Raw genomic sequence first — 22016 nt, 5'->3', positions numbered from 1 at the left:
CAAGCCCTAGAAAGCAGCAGAATATTTTTTTCTCTTTTTGTCAAATGTGAAAGTCAAATTCTGGCTGAACTAGATTTCACCTTCAAAGCAGGCTGATGTTTCTAAAAAGCAATGAAAGATTTCAGAGAGTGAATCTGAGGTGAACGTCATTCATCCAAAGAGCAAAGATGGTTACCTGAACATTTTACAGCCTGTCTTTATCAATCTATCTTTGGACAGAAGCAATTATAGACATGATAAAAGACATAAAAAGATGTTTGCGTGGAGCAGTGACTCATGGTTTGAGATTTACAATCAGATTACATAATGCACATTCCTGCGCATGTGATTTCAGATGTTTTCTAGTGTGTAATCAGCAGCTGATAAAGGGTTGTAAACAACACATACAGGCTCATAGTGGGCAGTAATGGGTTAAAACTCACACGCTGTCTTATATACTAAAACAAGGAAGGATTGAAAGTCTACAGGTCGGATTCCAGCCAGATATAGCCTCACAGCAGGGAGCAGTGACCGTCCACTCTCAGTGCATGAACATGACAGTGAGGAGCGCCATGTATGAGGAGGTGATTCCTCAGAGCGTGTCCAGGAGTCCCCTGGGTGCAGCAGCTGTCCCTGAACAGGAGCTGCTGTGCATCTTTGGGACAGGGGACTTGGGGCGCTCTCTGGGCCTGCGTCTGCTCCAGTCCGGATACAGAGTGGTGTACGGAAGCCGCAGACCGCACAGCTGTGGCCCCCTGCCCGAGGGAGCTCAGGTACAACACATGGCATAATGTAACCCTTGGTTTTTCAAAATGTGACAGAAAAAAGTGTGCATGTGTTGCAAAATCATGTGTCCTCATGTTTTTGAAATTGTGACCTGAACAGGTGATGAGCCATGATGCAGCAGCAAAGTCAGCCAGCCTGATCTTCATCTGTGTCCACAGAGAGCACTATGGATTCCTGGAAACTATGGCTCCTCAGCTGGAAGGAAAGGTGAGTTAAGGTCAACTATAATACACAGGAATGGCACGCAATCTGGAGAGGTTATCAGAAACAAGCTGTTTGTAACAACTTGTTACAAATACTTTATTATTTTCACTGCTTTAGGAAGGAGCATAACATAGCAAAAATATACAGTGCTTAACAAATTTATTAGACCACCACCCAAAGTAAGGTTTATGCCACAGCTGCCCTAAATTAACAGCACTGGTAATTACCAAAATCATTTTTTATGTTTCTGCAATGGTTAATACACCAATATGTAGAAGCTCTTTAATCAAAATGATAGTTTTAATGCTAAAATATAATGATAATGATAATTATCATTATAATAATGATTATTGTTATCCATGAATGTTCAAATTTACTGATTTACAAAAAACTGAAAAAATAGTAAAGCACATTATTATTTCTTGATTAATATGTCAAATTATAGTTATTTACTTGCATTCCTGAAGAGAAAAATGAGTTTTAGTGGTTGAATGTTATGCTTGATTCATTTCTGACTTCTCAGAGAAGCCCAGTGAGCCGGCTCAAATTTGGGTGTAAAAAGGTGAATTCAGTTTGAAATCCCTCATTCCTGTTCAAAATGGTAAAACGTGGAGAGCTCAATGAAAATGAAAGAGTAAGCATTAAAGGACTTCATGATGCTGGATGGTCTCTGAGACAAATATGACAGGTGGTCTAATAAATTAGTTAAGCACTGTATATCTCTAATTCCTTCATATATATAAATCCATGTACTATGAGTCAATATATTCATTGGCGTCCTTCATTTGAACAGGCTACTGAAACAAAAGTAGATAGATTAAAAATGTGAGATAAACACATTTAAAATGGAGAAAGAAAAAGTCTAAATTTCATCCACTTTTCCAGAAAAAAATAAATCAATCATATCAATTATAACATTCTCTTTTCTTCTTTCCAACTTTTTCATTAAGTTTCTTAAGGTTGTGGTTCCTTGAGTTTTTGTCCCATTAGCTCCACATATTTCAACACATATGATTTTAAGAACAAGAAGCTGGTGTGGTAAATATCCCATATTGCTTACAACCATTATTACTCTTTTTATATATTTATGGCTGTGGATGCTTATGGATATACAGTGCTGTGAAAAGGGGTATCTGCCCCTTCCTAATTTCTTATTTTTTGCATGCTTGTCACACTTTCAGATCATCAAACAAATTTTAGTATCTGTCAAAAATAGTCCAAGTAAACACAAAATACTAAATCATAAATTTATAGTGTACAAGCACATTTTTTTGGCAGCCAAGTTCAATCTTACAGGCCACACCCAGGCCAGATTACTGCCAGTTCAATTAAATCAAGAAATGACTTGAAAAATAATTTGTCTGTCATAGTGAAGTAGGCTAAAAGAAATCAAAAAGTAACCCAAGAAATTCAAGAACAGATGAGAAATAAAAAGTCAGGGACATCTATCAGTCTTTAAAGAGTGGTAAATCCATTTCTAATGCTTTGGGAACGACGGTGAGAGCCATTATCCACAAATGGAGAAAAATTTAGAACAGTGTTGAACCTTCCCAGGAGTGGCCATTCCACCAAAATTTCTTCAAGAGGGCATCGAAGACTCTTTCAGGAGGTCACAAAAGAACCCAGAACAACATCTAAAGACCTGCAGGTCTCACTTGACTCGGTTAAGGTCAGTGTTCATGGCCCAACAATAAGAAGAAGACTGGACTAAAATGACATCCACTGCAGACCAAAATGAACACAAAGGCTCATCTCACATTTTCAAAAAATATTTTAATGATCCCCAAAACTTTTGGGAAAAAATTCTGTGGACTGATGAGACAAAAGTTTAACTTTCTAGAAGGTGTGTGGCCTGTTACATATGGCGTAAAAAACTAACACAGCATCTGATAAAAAGAACATCAGTCAAACACGGTTGTGATAGTGTGATGGTCTAGGGCTGCTTTGCTGCTTGTAGAGCTGGATGACTTGCATAACTGATGAAACCAGGAATTGTAATCTCTACCAGAAAATCCTGAAGGAGAATGTGTAGCCATCAGTTTGTGACCTAAAGCCCAAGCACATTTGGGTTATGCAGCAGGACAACGATTATAAAAACACCAGCAAGTCCACCCCTGACTGGCTTAAAAAAAAAAAATTACAGTTTTGGGGAAGCCTAGTCAAAGTCTAGACTTAAATCTGATTGAGATGCTGTGGCATGAGCTTCAACAGGCTGTTCATGCTTGGAAATCCTCCAATGTGGCTGAGTTAAAACAATTCTGTGAAGAACAGTGGGCCAAAATTCCTCTACAGGGATGTGAAAGACTCATCACCAGTTGTTGCAAATGCTTGTAGTTATTGTCACCAAGAGTAACACAACCATTAGGTTTAGGCAGCAATAAAACTACATTTAAGATCCTTTTATTCTTCTTCTACATTTTCTGTTTACTCTGGTTATCTTTGTCTGATGAATTTGCTTGATGATCAAAAACATTTTAGTGTGCCAAAAAAGTATGTCTTATTTACATGTATAAATGAAAAGAAATTCAGATAAAGATGTGCGTGTAACAATAATACATTTCAGTAAAACTTAACAGTAAATATTGTATGCAATCTTGTGGAAAGAAGTTAAAGATTTCAGGTAGATCTAAGCTGATATTTGCTACCTTTACTGAACAGAAATTTCTCATAGGCATTACTGGGTTTAAACACATTAAAACAGTTTGTAATAAAGTAATTAATTACAATAATCCAAAATATAATATGCATAGAAAATGTCAAAGTGCAACACATATTTAGCAAAGTTATTAACTTTGCTGTGAATAAATGTAAATGAAGTGTTGTTATCTTCAGGGCATTTTTAAAAATTAATTAAGCAGATAAGGATGTATGTGTTTATTTGCCTTATTATGTAAAACTTAATATAATCTCACTCTTCACAGACCATGTAAAGTTTATACACTTTCAGTATGACCTTAATAAACAACCCACTCATGTTCTTTCTTTTATCAAGAGAGCATTTTGCTGATAAGACCAACGTGTTGCATTATTTTTAAGAGCAGTGGCTGTTAAAGTTGATTAACAAACTTAATCATAATATTCTTAATATTTATATTGCTCTAATGATAAAACAAGCTGGTGTTAAATAAAATCAATGGAGAATTAGAACTGGAAAATATATCCTGTCATAGAGTTGGGATTTAGCACTCTAATAAACGGCTCACAATTATGCAGAGGAGACACGACACTATACTTCATGTGGTTTAATAAGTAAGCAATGAAAACATTGACTTTTATTCGTTTAATGACATCATTTTGCATCAGCAGGACTGAAAATGTAATCCCTCATCAAATGTTTCTTTGTAATGTCACTGACTTTTGAGTAGCTCCATCATGTAGTCAAAGATTGGCTTGTCCCACTTGGATACAGTTTTAATGACTGTTACATTTGTTTAAATAGAGAGAGTCATTGAGGTCAGGTTTAACAAGGGCGCTAACAATGCACATAAAACAATAAAGGCATGACAGAGTTATGACATACAGCAAAGCCATCCTCAAGATCATAATTTTAAAAGACACACTCATTCAAAATAATCGTTATCAATTAAAAATATGACAGTCCTTGCTTGTTTAAGCAGAAATTAGTGCCTTTTTTAATACAGAGCAGATTTTTTTGTAATTCAAAAACCTAACCTGATAGATTCTTTCACAGCTTATTGTAAAATAAAAAGAAGATTTTCTGCAGCACAGACTTTAAATTATTTCCTTTAAATGTTGAACTACTGTGTTTACTAGAACAAACCTAATTAATCTTGAAGGCTGAATAATGATGCTTGACTTCTTATAATGAAAAAACAAACATTGTACAGCAGAATTTTTAACTAATAGCATTGAGGTTAAAACAGTTCAGCACCTAAACAATGATGAGGACAACAAGATCACATATAGGAAGAAAACAAATAAGAAAATGATGAAAAAGAGTAGAGATTGAAAAAAAACTGAAGTTTCTGATTATGCAATTGCTGGACGGTGAAAGAGAATATTCAACCATCATCACCTATATCTTTTATTCTGTTAGTCTTTCTTTGCTTTGGTTTATAGACAAACAAGGGAAACATGTTTACCAGTTTTCCAAAATGTCCAAGGTAAAATTCCTAAATGTTTGTTCACATGAAATCATTAATTTTCATGCCACAGAAGAAACCCACATAGAAAATGTTCTATTTTAGGAATCAGTGGTAAGGATCAGGCAATAATCTACTGGTGAAATGTAGGTAGATGCACAAGCAGCAGGAAAAGACATCTTTTGTTTTCCCTTAAACTGTTGAACCAACGTCTCTGGACATCAACATGGCAAGTCTTTTTTAAAAATACAATATGAAGAATTTTTGCCCTGAAATATCTATAATTTAAAAAACAAAGTATAGTAAGTAAATATACCTTTAAACTGAGCCCTTACGCCATTTCCAAAAATTTTCAAGACAAACAAATTCTTATTTTTTATAACTGTACTGTGACATGTCTTCTTATGGAGGCTGCCATGGGTTATATGTTCAGTTGCCTAAACTGAAATCTGTAACATGGAGACCCCCACTATTGGCATTTCCAGCAATTTAAGACCAGTGCCGCTCAGCTCTGCCCACCTCCGTGGCCTCCTTTTCAACACTACTTCTTGTTTTGAATTGAAGACACTGTTCAATAGTGCTTAAATTTGATTTATTATTCACACAGACAGAACGCCTTTTGTTTTAAAGCAAATAAATCACACTGACATCATACGCCACTGTTTTCTCCATTTGTCCATCGCAGCGTTGTAAGGTGGATCAAAAAATAAGCCATACGTGTCATGGTATTTTGATAACTATTATTCTATACATCTGAAAGATACATACCATCCAGGATTGATTAATAAGACAACCTATAGTCTCTATCCCTGCTCCTCCTGTCTGTCTGTGAGCCTGCACAGCAGCATCATGCTGAGATGTACATCCAACAACGTTGAATTCATCTACTGATCTGCAGACATCCCTGTTTAAAAGTTGACTCCTGTGTCACTGCTTTAAAACCTCATAAAAAGCTTCAGCGCTGCTCAAAAGCACGTTCTTTTGTTACAGTTTGAATGACGTCATTAACAAGAAGCACACGCTTGCATGCATGAAAACTTGTTTATGAGGAATAACAAAACAACTTTGAGAATAAAACAAATCCTGAAGTGGCAGAAAGACAAAGATGAGATGCACAGTCTGTGCAAACTGAGAGTAGATGTAGACCTACTTTACAGCCAGTGTGAGTGCATTGGGGGAAAAAGAAGATGTCACATATTAATATAGTAACACATCAGACACAGTAAATTAGGATTAAACTGTTAATAATGTGAAGACCAGAGTATAATATTGGCTAAAAATGATAATATATACATAAATATAAATATATTGCAAACAGGATTAGACAGTTGTAATGCAGTCCTGCTCATATTATTCATATGTGCCAGGGGTGTCCAAACTATGGTCCGGGGGCCAAATGCATCCCACAGACCATTTTTTAATGGCCTGCAGCACATTCTAAGAATAAAATGAAATATTACCCACATTAAAACATGACACCAGACTGTGTTGTACTTCTCAGTTTCAGCACAAGGTGGTGCTACCATGTTAATTCTGTAAACAAACATTTTGATAAGAACAATTTATTGCTGTGTTTTGTGATTAAATTGAGTCGAGACTGCAAATAATTAACATATTGGCAACCAAAACAATGACAAATTCTGATTTATAATGCCCTTAAATATTGTCAGAGGTAGCCAGGGTCCAGAAGGCCTCCCCTAAATCCTCAAAATGACAGACTTTTTTTTTTTCATTGTCAGCTATTAACTAGCCATTTCAGCATTCTCAATCACTAAGCATCTTAACTTACATTTGATTGGTTTTACTAACTGCAATACCCTGAAAAACAGGTATATGGAAGTGGCCCCACCATCCTTATACACTTCTGTAAGTGGCCCTTGGTGGAAAAAGTTTGGACACCCTTGATATATGCGATTAATTAATTACAAGCCTGTGGTGATTAATCTTCTTATTGCTTTACAGCACTAGTATTTACTAAACAGAAAATCAATGTTGTAATTTTTTATTTTTTCATAACTTTGCTGAATGCGGTACCAGGAAGCACACTCTGGACCCACTTCCAGCATGACCTGTAGGTGCCTTTTTCAGTGTATTTTATTATGAGAAAGTTACGGAAAAACAAAACATCAGTTTATGGGGCGCCATTTTTATTGAACAGAGTCTTAATGTCAAAACAAGAAGTAAACAGTGTAGTTGGGCAGCACTGGTCTGTACTCATCATTTTGGATTATTGTTTTGGTTGAGAGCCCCCTGGTGGCGAATTTTACAAACTGTGCATTAGTGGAAAGTGAGACATGTTTTTCAATTTGAGGAAAATTCATAACCTTGTTTAATGTATTTACCTTTGTTTGACATTGTTACATCTATGGCTCTATTTTTCTAACTTTCATTTTTCTTCTTTTTACTATTTTTTTTTCTTTAAGCGTCTTTTAATGTATTACATCTATTTCTTATATTTAGTTATCAAGTCACTTTGTAATGCTTTCATTCTTCTCCTACTCTGCTATCACTCTCTGTCTGCCTGTGAAGCATTTTTAGGACTGTCTTATTATGATAATGATTGAAAAGATGAAAAGAAGAAGAAAGATAAAACTGAAAGATTATGACTAATAATTAAAATACTTAACTGGGCAACAGACACCTCTAAAGTAATACTTTGCGGCCAGGGACAGTTTTGGTAATTTGTAGTCCAAAATAAGGCCTTTCCTCATTCAGATCCAAGCATGATAGCAAGGAAACAAAATATTTTGAAGCATTTTCTTGCTAAGTCAGAGAACCACAGGACATACCCAAATCTAAAAGTACCCCTCAGTGTCTGTTCTGCACCTCAGACTCACCACATATAAATAATTTAACATATCTCTATGCTGAGTGGAACTTACCATTGGTACAATGTCCATTCTTTGGCCATAAATAATGTTTTTTTCTGATGTACCGCATGCCATTTCACCACACAGTTATCCACCAGTTCATTGTTTTACTATGTCTAAAGGGAACAGCCCAACTAGAATTTGCTTGACTTTAAGATTATGGTTTTTTGAGGAGATTGGACCTCAGTGCTGACTAAAAAAGAAAAAGAAAAATCAAATCTATTGTGATGCTTTTGCATTCACTCTTATCCTCTTGGTATGTAGCTCATTATATAATGCACAACTATATCTGTATACCCACTGGAGCATGAGGCCCTAAGCACCTGTCTACCTCGGTCTAATGGTGAAACCGCCTATTTGTAGCCCTTGTGTGATAACAGCACGCCTCTTAATGTGTAAAAGATTTCCAATGAAAGAATGCATGTTCAGCGTTCTTTCAGGTTACTCTAAAGAGCTAATTTCTGTTCACATCTTTATCAAAATGATTAAATTAATCAGCGCCCCCCCCTCTATTTGAACAGGAATACAAATGAGATAAGATAAGAGTTAATTGGAAAGATCTGACTCCATTTTTCTTTTGTCTTCTCTTCTTTGTAAACGCTCGAAGGTGCTGGTGGATCTCAGTAACAACTTGAAGAAAGGAATGTACCCAGAAGCCAATGCTGCCTACCTGCAGAGGTAATGCTCATGTTAATACACCACATCAATTCTCTCTCATTTTTGTCATGGTGTCAAAATACATCTGGAAAAATGTTTGCCTCATGTCAGCACCCTTTTGTCAAAAGTAGGAGCTATTTTTTTGTCAAATGCCAGGTATTTTTGGGGGGGAAAGTGCTCCTAAATGCCACTTAGAGCATGAGACATCAAAACTCTCTGTTGGATTCGAGTGAAATGAAAAAAAAATTGTGGGGTTTCAGCTCCTGTTCCAGGATGTCCTGCTGTGTGTCTATTCAGCTGAAGTGGAAACATCAATTCTCACCATTTTGAGACCCTCTTTTCCCCCCGTCTGCGTGTTTGAAGGCAGAAACAATAGCTAAACTAAAAGTCCTCACTGTGTGTTCTGCAGACTGGTCCCTGGAGCCGCTGTGGTGAAAGGCCTTAACACACTGTCTGCCTGGGCCCTGCAGAACGGACTGCTGGCAGGAAAACAGGTGAGAGAGTGCTGAAAGTAAAGGAAATTGTTAAAAGATGTCAGCAGGATCAAAGGGAAGCAAAGCCGGGGAGCTTGTGAAGGCTGTGCTTGACTAGGCCAAACATACAAAGACAGAGCTGTTACAGGAGGAGATAACAGACTCGATACTTCATAATTGCTTTCATCATGCCCTGCAACACAACAGGATGAATGTCACTCAGAGTCTTTATTGAAAAGAGACATACAGCATGCAAAATTTAGAAAAGCAATTGATTTCATTTGTGTCACTGCACATGATTGATTTTGCCGCTCTCGCCAAACAATGGAAGGAAAAAAAAAACGAGGACAGGACTCGTATAAACACACAAACAAACAAACACACTTTATGATGTTACAAACTACAAAGACCCATGTTTATTGCAGCTTCCGTTTCACAGCTACAAAGAGAAACACAAACATGCTGAAACCTCCGGAGACCAAACCTGAATCTGCCTCGGATCCTCTTCAACTCATACACCCCCCACCCCACCCCATTTCCAAACCACACAAACACACACCAACACACACACACAGACACCGCCGCAGTGCTCTATTTTCTTTGAAAACAGGTAGCCGTGAGAGAACATGAGTGGAGTGTTTGAATGTGTGTGAACAGTACAGTACATATCCACACGCATGCACATGCCTGTAAGTGTGTGCTATTCCCCGGTCGGCAATTTGATTAGATCCACAGTGGGGCCATGCCTCTGTCACATTTACATTCAGATGGAGATTTAGTCTGTCGGCCTTCCCCTGCTGTTACTGGTGCAGTAATGTAGGGAGACATGGCTGGCTGCCCGGTCCACTTATATACACACCTGGGGGAAAACTGCTCAATCCTGCTGCCTCCACTGTACGCCTGTCAAACTCCTCTCCTTCTCTCTCTCTCCTACCCTCTCTAATGCTCTCTTTATCTCTTTTTCCTTTTGTACGATTTACCCCCCCCCCCCCCCCCACCACCTTTACAAACAACTTAATCGTCTTATGGTAGAGCTGGGAGTGTGGTAATAACCTTCAGCATGGTGAGAACTCCAAATGGGATTACATATTTAGCACATATATAGCATGCATGTAGTGGTATAATTTCATCTTGAAATGACTGAAACGTCTGTGTGGAGATCAGCACAGCCGAGGTAATTCTGTAGACAGACACTGTAGGTGTGTGGTGCTCTCATGGGTTATATATTTCAAACAGACCTGGTGAGTCATGGGACAATCATCTGTGAGTAATTATTAGAAACTGAAAAACAAAAGGTGATCAGCATGAAGAATTACATGTTTTTTGTGACTCTGAGGTATTTTCTAGAAGAAAAGATGCACCTGGTGTTTGGAATAAATGGCTTACATTCACATAACAGCAGATTATGATGTAGTAGGATGCACTGGTACACGGTGAAACCTTTCTGGGTGTTGAACTCAGTATCTTAATGTAATTAAAAGTGTTTGCCAGGATGATTTAATTTTGAAGGGCCCATAGTATAGATGAGTAATGATGTTGCTGATAGCTGCAGACTCTTATGACCATGAAAGAACCTGCAGCGAGATCTGAGTTACCCATAGACACCAAAAGCATTTTAACGAACTTTAGTTATCCCTACATGCATATTTCTCTTGCAGTGAAAATAAAAACATTGACCACTCTTGTAAATATCTTTTTTTAATTTCAACAATAACCCAAAAAATGGAACTTTTTTAATTAGTGCATGAAGTTATTACCTTGTGAGTACAAGTTTGTATTCTGTTTTGTCTGTTTCTCATTATCCGTTGTGTTTTGGGGTGTAATGGATCACACAGGTCATGGTTCAGTTTGTATCTTGGTTTTGGGGTCACGGTTAAGTACAGGTTAGACTCAATGGGAAAACAGCAACACGAAGTCCTGCATACTTATTTCTAGGTTTCTCTCAATTATTTTGAAGTGGCAGTAAGAGCATCTCCTGATTTGAAATTCAGATACAAAGGAAAAAAAGCAAAATAAAATCTGGAGAAAGGTATCATGTTTGGGATTAATAATGTATTTTTAAATCAGTACTTTTACTTTTTTAAAATCTTGTACTTTTTCCACCTCTGTTGACTACACAGTAGCACATAGAGCGAGAAGGAGTCCACATCACATCCCAAAACAGCAAAAACTGGAGTGTTAATAGCTGCATTTCCACTACCGCAACAACTAAATAGTGCAATAAAAGAGTGGTAATGGAAACACCTGAATTTCGAAAAACCTCTCAAATATCACAAAAAAGTTTTTAACGCTCTTGTGAGGAGGTTTATAAGACGTTTCAATATAGAAATATATCGCAAAAGTGCAATGGAAACACTTTTTTCACATTTACAGGTCTCAGGTTGTGATGTACAGTGTCACATGACCAGTTCACTCTGAGACAACATAGTGCAGTACGTGTGTACTCATGTGGACTTAACATCATTCTTATACGCTTATTCGTGGCTTTTGCCATACATATGGACTTTGCCTCAGAGCTATCAGCCGTTACCTTTGTCTTTTGTTCAAAATGATCAATATCCAATCATAACCGTTCCAACACGCAATAGGTTTTGGCCGTCCATCATCCTTGCAGCAGATACTTGTGAGATGAGTTTTTATGAGAATTATGAGGCTCATGCCCGAAACGCTTGTCAGTGGAAACACATTCAAAGCAACATTGTACTTTGTGAAAATTTTAGAAATATTGCTTTTATTTAGCAAAAAACTGTAATGGAAACCCAGCTAATATCCCAAGGTTAAACATTCATCGTTGATTTTTATTCCCAAAGTATAATTTTAACTTTAGTCTGAGTGGAATGGGCTTCAGCGTTGGAGTTATTTATCAGTGTGGATCCACCAGTGTTAGTTCAACTCTGTAAAGAACCAACTGATCTAAGCCTCGACAACTGCCATTTCAAATCTGATGGATGTGTGGGTGGAGTTCCCCATCACACCCTTGTGCAAAGTGTTTAGATGTGTTTTATATGAGTTCAGTTATATGGTACAGTGATTCCTGCAGGAGCTCTTTTGTTTGTGTTTCTGTTGGAGTGCTGTTTTTGATGAGAAACACATTTGCACCATGGGGGAAGTTATCCACTGAGTTAGAGTTCCTGCCTGGGACTTCAGGTGTTTTTAAAGGAAGAACAGAGAATACTCTTCATCAGTATGAACTGCCTTGCTATGATAACGACCCCCACTTTTGTTCTTCCAGAGGTGACCTACCTTACCACAGATTTTCTAGAGTTACTGCAGCTCTGTCGTATTGTCAGTGTATTTACGAAACAGTAAACTGGCTGGGCTTGAAACTGAGAATATTAAGGTCCATCGTAACGTCGCAGCACAAAATATGAATGAGATGCAACAACAGTGTCCAGTAGCAGTTAACACTGCATTATAAAGCTTTATAAATCTTTCACAGAACTTCCAGCTTTTCCATGGCATCAACCAGTTGCAACTGTCCCACTCCTGTCACCACAGCCATCATAGTATTTATTTTTTTTTAATCATTAAAATCAGATGTTAAAACTGCAAATTTGAAGTGATGTAAGAGCACAACTAAAAACACACATATGACATGGTCATTTTTTCATCAGTATGGACATTTCAGTGCAAAAATGCATCATGTTGCTTGAAAAAAGAGCAGGTATATTTATACAGTATTTCTATACTGTGCAAAAAAAATTCAGTTGTTTGTAAAAGATAAAATTCTTTAGGTATTAAGTAATCAAGGGCATGTGCAAGAGATTTAAAATGTTTAAAATGAAAAATTCTGTGAACTTTTAAATAAAATAAATCAGTTTTCTCCTAAAAATAAACTGACATTTGTAACTAAGAAATTGAAAAAATGTGTTCAGTAGAACCAGTGGTTTTGGGAGCAAAGTGGCACAGAGCAGTTCAAAAGTAATGACTAAATGACTGGCCCATTATGGTTTTAGTTAAAATCCCTTTTAGTCTCCTAGCTTGGCAAATAAAGAAATTATCAACAAAAAATAGGCATCAAATATTACAAATAAAACTTTTCACTTCTGTAAAGTACTTTTCCTGCACAAAGAAACAAGACAGAATAAAGCTGCCTTTCCTTTAAGTGGTCCAGTTTCATTGAGTACTATTAAGTCTAATTTAGTACAGTAAACCTCAAAATACTTTGCATGTCCACAGACACCCTTACCCTCACCTGCTGGGTGGACTGTAGAGGGTCTGCATGTGATGTCACAGGCAGCGCAAGTCTCTGTTGTTCCAGAAAGCTTGGTAGCTTGGCAGAAAAGCTTAAACTGTATCATGGCTTAAAAGTGGCCTTTGCAAATTAACCTAATTCCTGTTTGGTTAATTGCTGAAGTTATTTCTGTGAACGCTTCATGAAGTGAACATATTCAACACTGATAACAGTTTATATGACATAACAGAAAAGTTGAGGGTTTTACCATCTTATTTATTTGTTAAAAATTAAATGAACGTCCCTTTTTGGGATGGATAGGTAAGCTTGGAATGGAAGGCTGTCAAAAAAGTGGCACAGTATGGGTCGGTTATTTGGGAGCCTTTCCAGCTACTATACTGTACCAAACTAAATCGAACTCTTCGGTGGAAACAACCTGTTATACATGGAGAAAAAAAAACAAAACAAAGAAAGAAGGAAATAAAGAAGACTGCATTCAAATGGTTAAAAAGTATGGTGAATTTTGTGTTTCAGTACATACATGGTTGAGCCATGATGTCCATTAATTATGTCTATGATCCAGTCACAGTAAAACGTGAAAAGGCTGTACTTTTACACCTTTGTTTACACCTTTACACCAATATTGAGCAATGTTCTGACAGTAGCTGGAGTTGAATGCTAACTTTAGATGTCTGTTATGCTGCCAAGGTTTACAACAGAGCATGATGATCAATGTTCAGGATTAATCAGGGTTATGGGTAGTATTTGCTGAGCGTATATGGAGAAAGTTTCTGTTCTAACTTTGACCTTGCTAACATCTCAGAGCAATTATTTAACATTTCATTTAAAGCCCTAAGTACAAGGGCATCTTAGCTTATCTAGCTTCTGTGCTAACAGCTAACAATGGTATGAAGAACAACACAACTTCAATGAACATTTTATTACCTGCAAATGTTTAAAGCTAAAGCTATGCTGATTGACACTTGTTGATTGTGCGTGCTTAGCCAGGAGGCTGTCAGTTAAAATGGGATTTTCTATTTCCATAGAGTCTATTATTAATTGTTTTGCTTCCTGCCACAAGTACACTGCAGTCCATTTAAAAAGGTAACTCATGTCTCTCTGCTGCAGGTGTACCTGTGTGGAAACAGTGCAGAAGCTAAGCAGGCTGTGGGCGAGATGGCCACGAAGCTGGGTCTTACTGTCGTGGACAAAGGGTCTCTGTCAGCAGCTGGAGAGCTGGAGGACTTCCCCTTACGCTTGTTCCAAGAATGGAGGCTGCCATTGTGCATTGCCCTCGGCCTCATTGCTTTCTTCTTCTTCTATCTGCTCATTAGAGATGTCATCTACGCAGCTGTCGAGCAGGATAGAAATATCTCCTACAGAATCATGATTTCTCTGGCCAACAAGGTAAAGAGCTTCTCCTTTTTCTGAAACTTCTGTTTTGGCATTTTATTCTCCTCTTGAAGAATGTTCTCTGTGTTTGCTCCCGATCTTTCAGGTGTTTCCAATTGTATCACTCGTCATGTTGTCCCTGTGCTACCTGCCTGGAGTCATTGCTGCCTTCCTTCAGCTCTACAGAGGGACCAAGTACAGGTCAGGCATCAAACTGGGCCGGAAAATGTTCACTTACTGTGCAATTTGTTGTTAAAAATGGTGTATCATTTCTGAAGTGTGAAGCGGCTAGCTCACTTATGGATGTTTCAGGCGCTTTCCTGATTGGCTGGACCGCTGGATGCTGTGCAGGAAGCAGATGGGTCTGGTTGCACTGGGCTTAGCTTTTCTCCATGCTATCTATACATTCATCATTCCTATTCGCTATGCTGTCAGACACAAACTCATCTCGACGGTGGTGGATGAGGTACGGCAGGCTGGTTCAGGTCCTGCAGGGACTCTTCAATCCTGTACATAGGAGATGTAAAGCTTTCATTTCAACATAGTCACAATTTTAACAGCACTGTGTTTCTATCTTTGTGTCTTTCAGATTGATAATAAAACCACTCCGTTTTTCTTTGATAATACCGAGGCATGGGGCACGGACTCGTTCTACGTGCTGGGGATCCTGGGCTTCTTTCTTTATGTCCTGCTAGGACTAACATCCCTGCCCTCTGTAGGAGGCACTCTCAGCTGGAGAGAGTTCAGCTTCATTCAGGTCAGAGCGCAGTTGGAAATGTACGATCTTCTCACTACATGTGTTAGTTTTAGTGTGGGTGTGTGTGCTTGTGTTCACCTTTAAGCCTGTTATCTGTCATGTGCTCACTATCAGTAAAATATCTTACAGGGCCTTTTAGATTATCTATATTTGGAGTGTGCAGGTTTTCATCAGGGTTATTAAAGTGTTGTAAAAAGCAATATGTCATTGGCACTCGTCTCCCCAGGGCCTAGTTAACTAACAGCATAGGCTGGGCACACAGAGCAAAAGCCTGACTGACTTTAGCCCAGGATTTTAAATGTTAAGTTATTCATTAAAGAGAGTTATGATACCTAGTGTGATCCTGTGGGAGAAGATTGTTAATACGGGTCACAGATCCATTTGTGTAAAGGTCAGGCCCATGGATAGAGCACAGATAGAGAATGACTCACAGATAGAGGTCAAGGTCAACATAATCCCATGATCTGGTGAGATGAGGGGTCATTCCAATTAACTGTTTTAGCTGTTTGTTGTTACATTTATGGATGTAGTTGGAAAAGTACTTGTAAATTTTCAAACTCATACTAATGTAGTACACTAATGAACTGCATCCCCATTATTATCATCTACCAATCTGCTATGGCTGTTCCCTTACTGTGCTGTTTGCTCAATTTAAGTCCCTGTAGAGGAGAACATCTGCTAAATGCTAAAAATATGAATGAAAGCACATTATTCAAATAATTGAAAATAATGGAACCTCAAAGGCCACTGGTGCCACAAAAGCAATTATTCCAGAGCGCCTTTGAGACAATTTGTGCATTTAGCTTATTGTTACACTTGAGAGTGCCACAGAATCTAAATATACCCCATTTCTCCTGTATCCATCAAAATGCCTAAAAAGCTAACTTGAGCATTATATAGGCTTTTTAGTTCCTAAAGTCAGCTATATGTGAGATTTAATTTGCCCAAAATGCCGTTATATCTACAGAAGGAAACATACTGGTTATAATTAACTCCGGCATAATAGCATGCTAATGTGTATGCTAGCTTCAGGGTTTGCAGCTGTACAGAGTCTTTTACAGAGGGCCAGGTGTAGTTTCTGCAATATAGCATGTCAGTGTAAGGAAGCTGACTGCACACATGAGAAAATAACATTTTGCCTGCTTTTAACAAGCCAATCATCATCTTAAAATGATAAGCCTTTATTATGACAAGAAAAGATACATAGTTCAAAGGTGAGACATATTTCAGATGTATTTTATGTTGTAGGATAAAACGTTAAACTCTCCTGAGCTTGTGTTCACCACAGACCTTATTTCAGGCATTTAACTAAAAACTCATTCAAAAATCCCATAGACTTCCAGACGAGGGAACCAGAAGTGCTAAAATGCTAACTCACTCCACGTTTTAGGACTCATTCCTGCACCACTCTATTCTTAAGAAAGCTTTCATTTTAAAAACATGACTGAAAATAAGCTCCCACTTTGTTTGTAAGCTAGCGTTAGCTTGACACTACTGCAGTTTGAGAGGAGACCTAGACCATTACATGTTTGAAACTATCTGTATTTTAAACGAAGCCAACACATCACCTAGTTAGCTTAGCTATGGTAGGCATAGAGACATACAGCAACTAAGACTCCATCTTTAGCTAACAAGTCTGCCATACTTGTCTTCAGTCTGCTAAAGCTGCACTGATAGACTGGCTGAAGACTTGAATTAGCTGCAGGTCCTCTCCTATATTGCCCATTTATTTCCTGATCCCAGCATAGATATACAAGCTTATTTTTGTGCCATACAAGACCATGTGTAAAGTGCAAAAACAGCTCCAGAGTGCACACTGCACACAGACAAATCCTTTGTTGTAGCCACACACACACAAGGAAGGTGCTCTTCTGTAGAGAAGAGAAAAAAATGAAAGTTTTCAGGGTAGAAAAAGACAAGAGAGTCTAGCTGCAGACTGCAGCTCTCAGATTCCCCCTCTTGCAGAACTCCACTGTGAGATGCTGCCTCTGTCAGGATGGAAGTATACGCAAAAACTCTCAAAACAAAACTAGATTAAATCCCTGTAAAGCTAATGTTTAGAATATTAAAAGTTGTGTCAAAAATGTCAAAAACCTGACCTGAAAAACCTAATTACAAAACGTTTAATTAAGCAGAGTGACTTACAGGAAGAGGAAAAAATTATTTCTTCCATGAAAACACTCTAATGCAGCTAATGTAGCTAAGGCTAAACTAACATAGCTGTGTAGCTACATTAGCTACATAGCTAACAGGGCTACATAGATAACTAAAGCTAGCTACGTTAGATTTATTCCATTTGCTGAAGGTAACAAAGCCACACAGTTACTCTACGTTAGCTTCATAGCTATGCGGCTACGTTAGCTATGTTAGTATTAACGTCATCTGCTGACTACTGTAATGTTAGCAATGTGGCTATTTCATGAATGCTATTGCAATTGTTTATTAATAAAGTTGCATTAAAAAATCTACTACAGTATATACAGTTGAAACCAGAAGTTTACATACACTATATAAAAAGGCACATAAACTTTTTTTTCTCACCGTCTAACATCAAATCAGATTAAACTTTTCCTGTTTTTGGTCAGTTAGGATTACCAAAATTATTTCTATTTGCTAAATGCCAGAATAATGAAAGAGATCATTTTTTAGACAATTTTTTATTATTTTCTTGAGAGTCAGAAGTTTACATACATTTCATTAGTATTTGGTAGCATTGCCTTTAAACTGTATGACTTGGGTCAAACGTTTTGGATATGCTTCCACAAGCTTCTCACAATAGTTTGCAGGAATTTTGGCCCATTCCTCCTGGCAGAACTGGTGTAACTGAGACAAGTTTGTAGGCCGCCTTGCTCACACATGCCTTTTCAGCTCTGCCCATAAGTTTTCAATGGGATTGAGATCAGGGCTTTGTGATGGCCACTCCAAAACATTGACTTTGTTATCCTTAAGCCACTTTGTAACCAGTTTGGCAGTGTGCTTAGGGTCATTGTCCATTTGGAAAACCCATTTACGCCCAAACTTTAACTTCCTGGCTGATGTCTTGAGATGTTGCTTCAGTATTTCCACATAATGTTCTTTCCTCATGATGCCATCTATTTTGTGAAGTGCACCAGTCCCTCCCGCAGCAAAACAACCCCACAACATGATGCTGAAACCCCTGTGTTTCACAGTTGGGATGGTGTTCTCAGGCTTGCAAGCTTCCCCCTTTTTTCTCCAAATGTAACGATGGTCATTATGGCCAAAAAGTTCAATTTTAGTTTCGTCAGACCACAGAACGTATCTCCAAAAATTAAGGTCTTTGTCCCTGTGTGCAAACTGTAATCTGTAATCTGGCTTTTTTATGTTTCTTTTGGAGTAATGGCTTCTTCCTGGGAGAGTGGCCTTTCAGCTCATGTCGGTACAGGACTCATTTGACTGTTGATAATGACACACTCTTACCAGCTTCAGCCAGCATCTTCACAAGGTCTTTTGCTTTTGTTCTTGGGTTGAGATGCACTTTTCAGACCAAAGCACGTTCATCTCTGGGACACAGAACCCGTCTCCTTCCTGAGCAGTATGATGGCTGGACATTCCCATGGTGTTTATACTTGCGTATAATTGTTTGAACAGATGAATGTGGCACCTTCAGGCATCTGGAAATTGCACCCAAGGATGAACCAGACTTGTGCAAGTCCACAATTCTCTTCCTGATATCTTGGCTGATTTCTTTTGATTTTCCCATGATGTTACACAAAGAAGCAGTGTGTTTCAGGTGTGCCTTAAAATACATCCACAGGTGTGCCTCTAATTAACTCAAATGTTGTCAATAAACCTATCAGAGGCTTCCAAAGACATGACATCATCATCTGGGCTTTCCCAAATTGTTTAAAGGCATAGTAATCTTAGTGTATGTAAGCTTCTGACTTTGAAGAAAAGTAATAAAAATTGTCTAAAAAAATCCTTTTCTCATTATTCTGGCATTTAGCTAATAGAAATAATTTTGGTAATCCTAATTGACCAAAAACAGGAAAAGTTTAATCTGATTTAATGTTAGACAGTGAGAAAAAAAAGTTTATGTGCCTTTTTATATAGTGTATGTAAACTTCTGGTTTCAACTGTGCATATCAGCAAATCATATCACTTTTGTTCTGACAGAGCTGGCATCTCACAGTAGTGGTCTGCAAGTGGGGGTGTCTAAAATCTGCAGTTTGAAGCTGAACCCCTCTCGAAAAAAAAGATGTTTTCCCTTTTCCTCTCCACTGTGCTGTCCTCATGTCTACATGTCACATACTCCAACTGTCTCCCTTTTTTGTGCATACAGTTGTGCAGTGAGAAAGAGGGACACAGTCAGGTAAAAGATTTTACACAATAGCTGAATGAAATACTCGTTTATTGAAGGAAATATTTGGTTAGATTATAATTCCCCAGAAGCCAGGGAAAATACAGCTGCAGTAAACTTCTCGTTTCTATGAGCTGGTTCATTAATGGGTGAGGCTGTTTTAAGTGACCAGGGATACTGAGAGAGTCATCTCTTAATAATCAGTAGTGTTAAGTTGCTATGAAAAATGCTGCTTTGACAGAGGGAACAGCCAAAAGTCTCATGAAGATGGTACAGATGGCAGAGGTTAAAGCGGCCCCATGTACACAGGAAGCTCACTTTCAAGTCTGGCCTGTGGCTCATTTCCCGCATGTCTCCCCCCACCTCTCTTGTCCTGTTTCTGTCTCTATCCCCTGTCCTCTGCCCTATGGATAAAGACTTTAAAAAAAGAAATAAATAAAATGGGTTCTCACAAAGTTTCATGGGGGCGAGGAGTAAGGTGGATATGCAGGTCAGACCAGGAAAATTATCAAAAATTGGAGTTGGCCAATCAAATTGGTGTCAATGCATCTCATATCCCTGCACGAAGGGCTAAATAGCTAACATTTTTTATCTTGCATGTGTCACCTATTCTTTTATCAAATGTATAATCAACATACCATGGCTTTATGAGAGATAAAAGTATATGACAGACTTTGTTTTGGGTGTCTAAGCTCCTGCTGATATAAGGTTTAAATTAGTTAGGTTTTATGTGCTGATAGGTGGATTTTGTTACCTTTGTACCTGTGAGAGTTTCCATCATATGGGAGTGAAGCTAAAGTTAAAGACAGCTAGTTCTAGCTGAACACAGAACACGCAGACAAAAGTGGCATTGTTTTCTTGTTCAACTCTTGGCAATCAGAGCCTATTAGATACTGTATCTTTTAACATGAATATTTTATGTTTTTTCAGTCCAAGCTTGGCCACCTGACCCTCTTCATATGCACAGCACATGGGTACATTTACGGCTGGAAAAAATTTCTTAGCACTTCCACCTACAAATGGTACACTCCTCCGGGCTACATGCTGTGTCTGATAGTTCCCTCTGTGGTGCTGGTGCTCAAGTTTCTGCTCCTCCTTCCCTGCCTAGACCGGACCCTAACCCGCATCCGACAGGGCTGGGAGAGGACTCCACCTAGAGAAGAGATGGTTATGACAAAGGAAACTAATTTATAGTCTCTCATATCTTAGGTTGCAAAACTGTACATAACTTTCATTTTAAAAAGGATGATCATGTTAGATATATTTATAATTTGTAAATAACTTTAAATTAAGCAAGCAATATTTGAATCTTTTGAAACATTTCTGTATCTTTTCTGTGTTTGTGAATAGTACTTTCTAATGTTTACAGACAGTGAGAAATTGTTAAAAAGAAGAAGAAAACATGATAACTTTGTCTATGCTGATGTTTGTGTCCTTTGATCAGTCTGCACTGTCTCTCAATTGTACAATAACCAAAAAAAGTATGGCTTTTTTCAGCCAAATGACGAGTCTCTGTGGAAATAAATGTTTTTAATGTGTTGTTTTTTTTCTGAGCTTTAAAATACAGAATTATTGTGCTGTGTCTTCCTAACAGGACATGGTGAAAATAGATTGATATTCCCTGCTGACATCCATTGTTTTGATAAACATAGGCACCATCTCTCCTCTCCCCTTTCCCTCTCAGCGCTGTGGTTGTATCCCTGAGGTTGCTCTCTTTCAGGATGTTATTGATCTCCCTGTTTTCTAACATAAATACCTCACTGCCCAAACCTGCCAGCCTCTCAAGGGCATGCAAATGTACAGACTCACACTATCTCAATGCATGCAGATGAAAAAAAAACAGCATAAAAGAGAGTGAGGTAAAGCTAATTATATTACCACATGTGGAGCCAACACACAGAGATGCACACGTACAAGTGCCAGAAAGAGAGTGCAACAACCGGTCGCAGATTTTGTTGCCAAAAGCAGGTGTTGCTAAATCAGTCCCCTCTATAAGTTATTTTAAACAAAGTTAGAATCATCAACAACTTTAGAGAGCTAAACAGGAGGCCCAACAGAATGTGTGCTCTATAGAAGTGATGGTTCACTTCTTTGACATCATTCTCATGCTGTTATGTTGCTCCTTCTTTATGCTGTAGATGTATACGTTTAAAAATGCTAAGCATTTTACAGTTTCTTCATGATAAGCAAACAAGCATTGAGAAGACAGTCAGGTCAGGTATGTGAGCATATGCCAGTTTGCCATTTCAGCCCAGGCCTGTGCCAGGCCCATGCCCCATCAGTATTGGACACAAGGTCTCGCC

General features: G+C 38.1%; 1 protein-coding gene across 1 annotated transcript; it reads left to right on the top strand.

The window, feature by feature from the left end:
• The first annotated feature begins 533 nt into the window (after positions 1–533).
• Positions 534–20907, top strand: LOC121513535 (metalloreductase STEAP4-like). The gene is made up of 10 exons (XM_041793342.1): positions 534–752; positions 865–972; positions 2810–2812; positions 8550–8620; positions 9009–9093; positions 14375–14653; positions 14745–14839; positions 14951–15104; positions 15228–15395; positions 20644–20907. The coding sequence occupies exons 1-10, from the start codon at positions 534–536 to the stop codon at positions 20905–20907; spliced, it is 1446 nt and encodes a 481-aa protein (XP_041649276.1).
• The last annotated feature ends 1109 nt before the right edge of the window (positions 20908–22016 follow it).

This window comes from Cheilinus undulatus, linkage group 8, assembly GCF_018320785.1.
Source record: "Cheilinus undulatus linkage group 8, ASM1832078v1, whole genome shotgun sequence".
Lineage (NCBI taxonomy): Eukaryota > Metazoa > Chordata > Actinopteri > Labriformes > Labridae > Cheilinus > Cheilinus undulatus.
The sequence above is the reverse complement of the archived record's forward strand: the minus strand, read 5'-3'. Positions and strand labels throughout refer to the sequence as shown.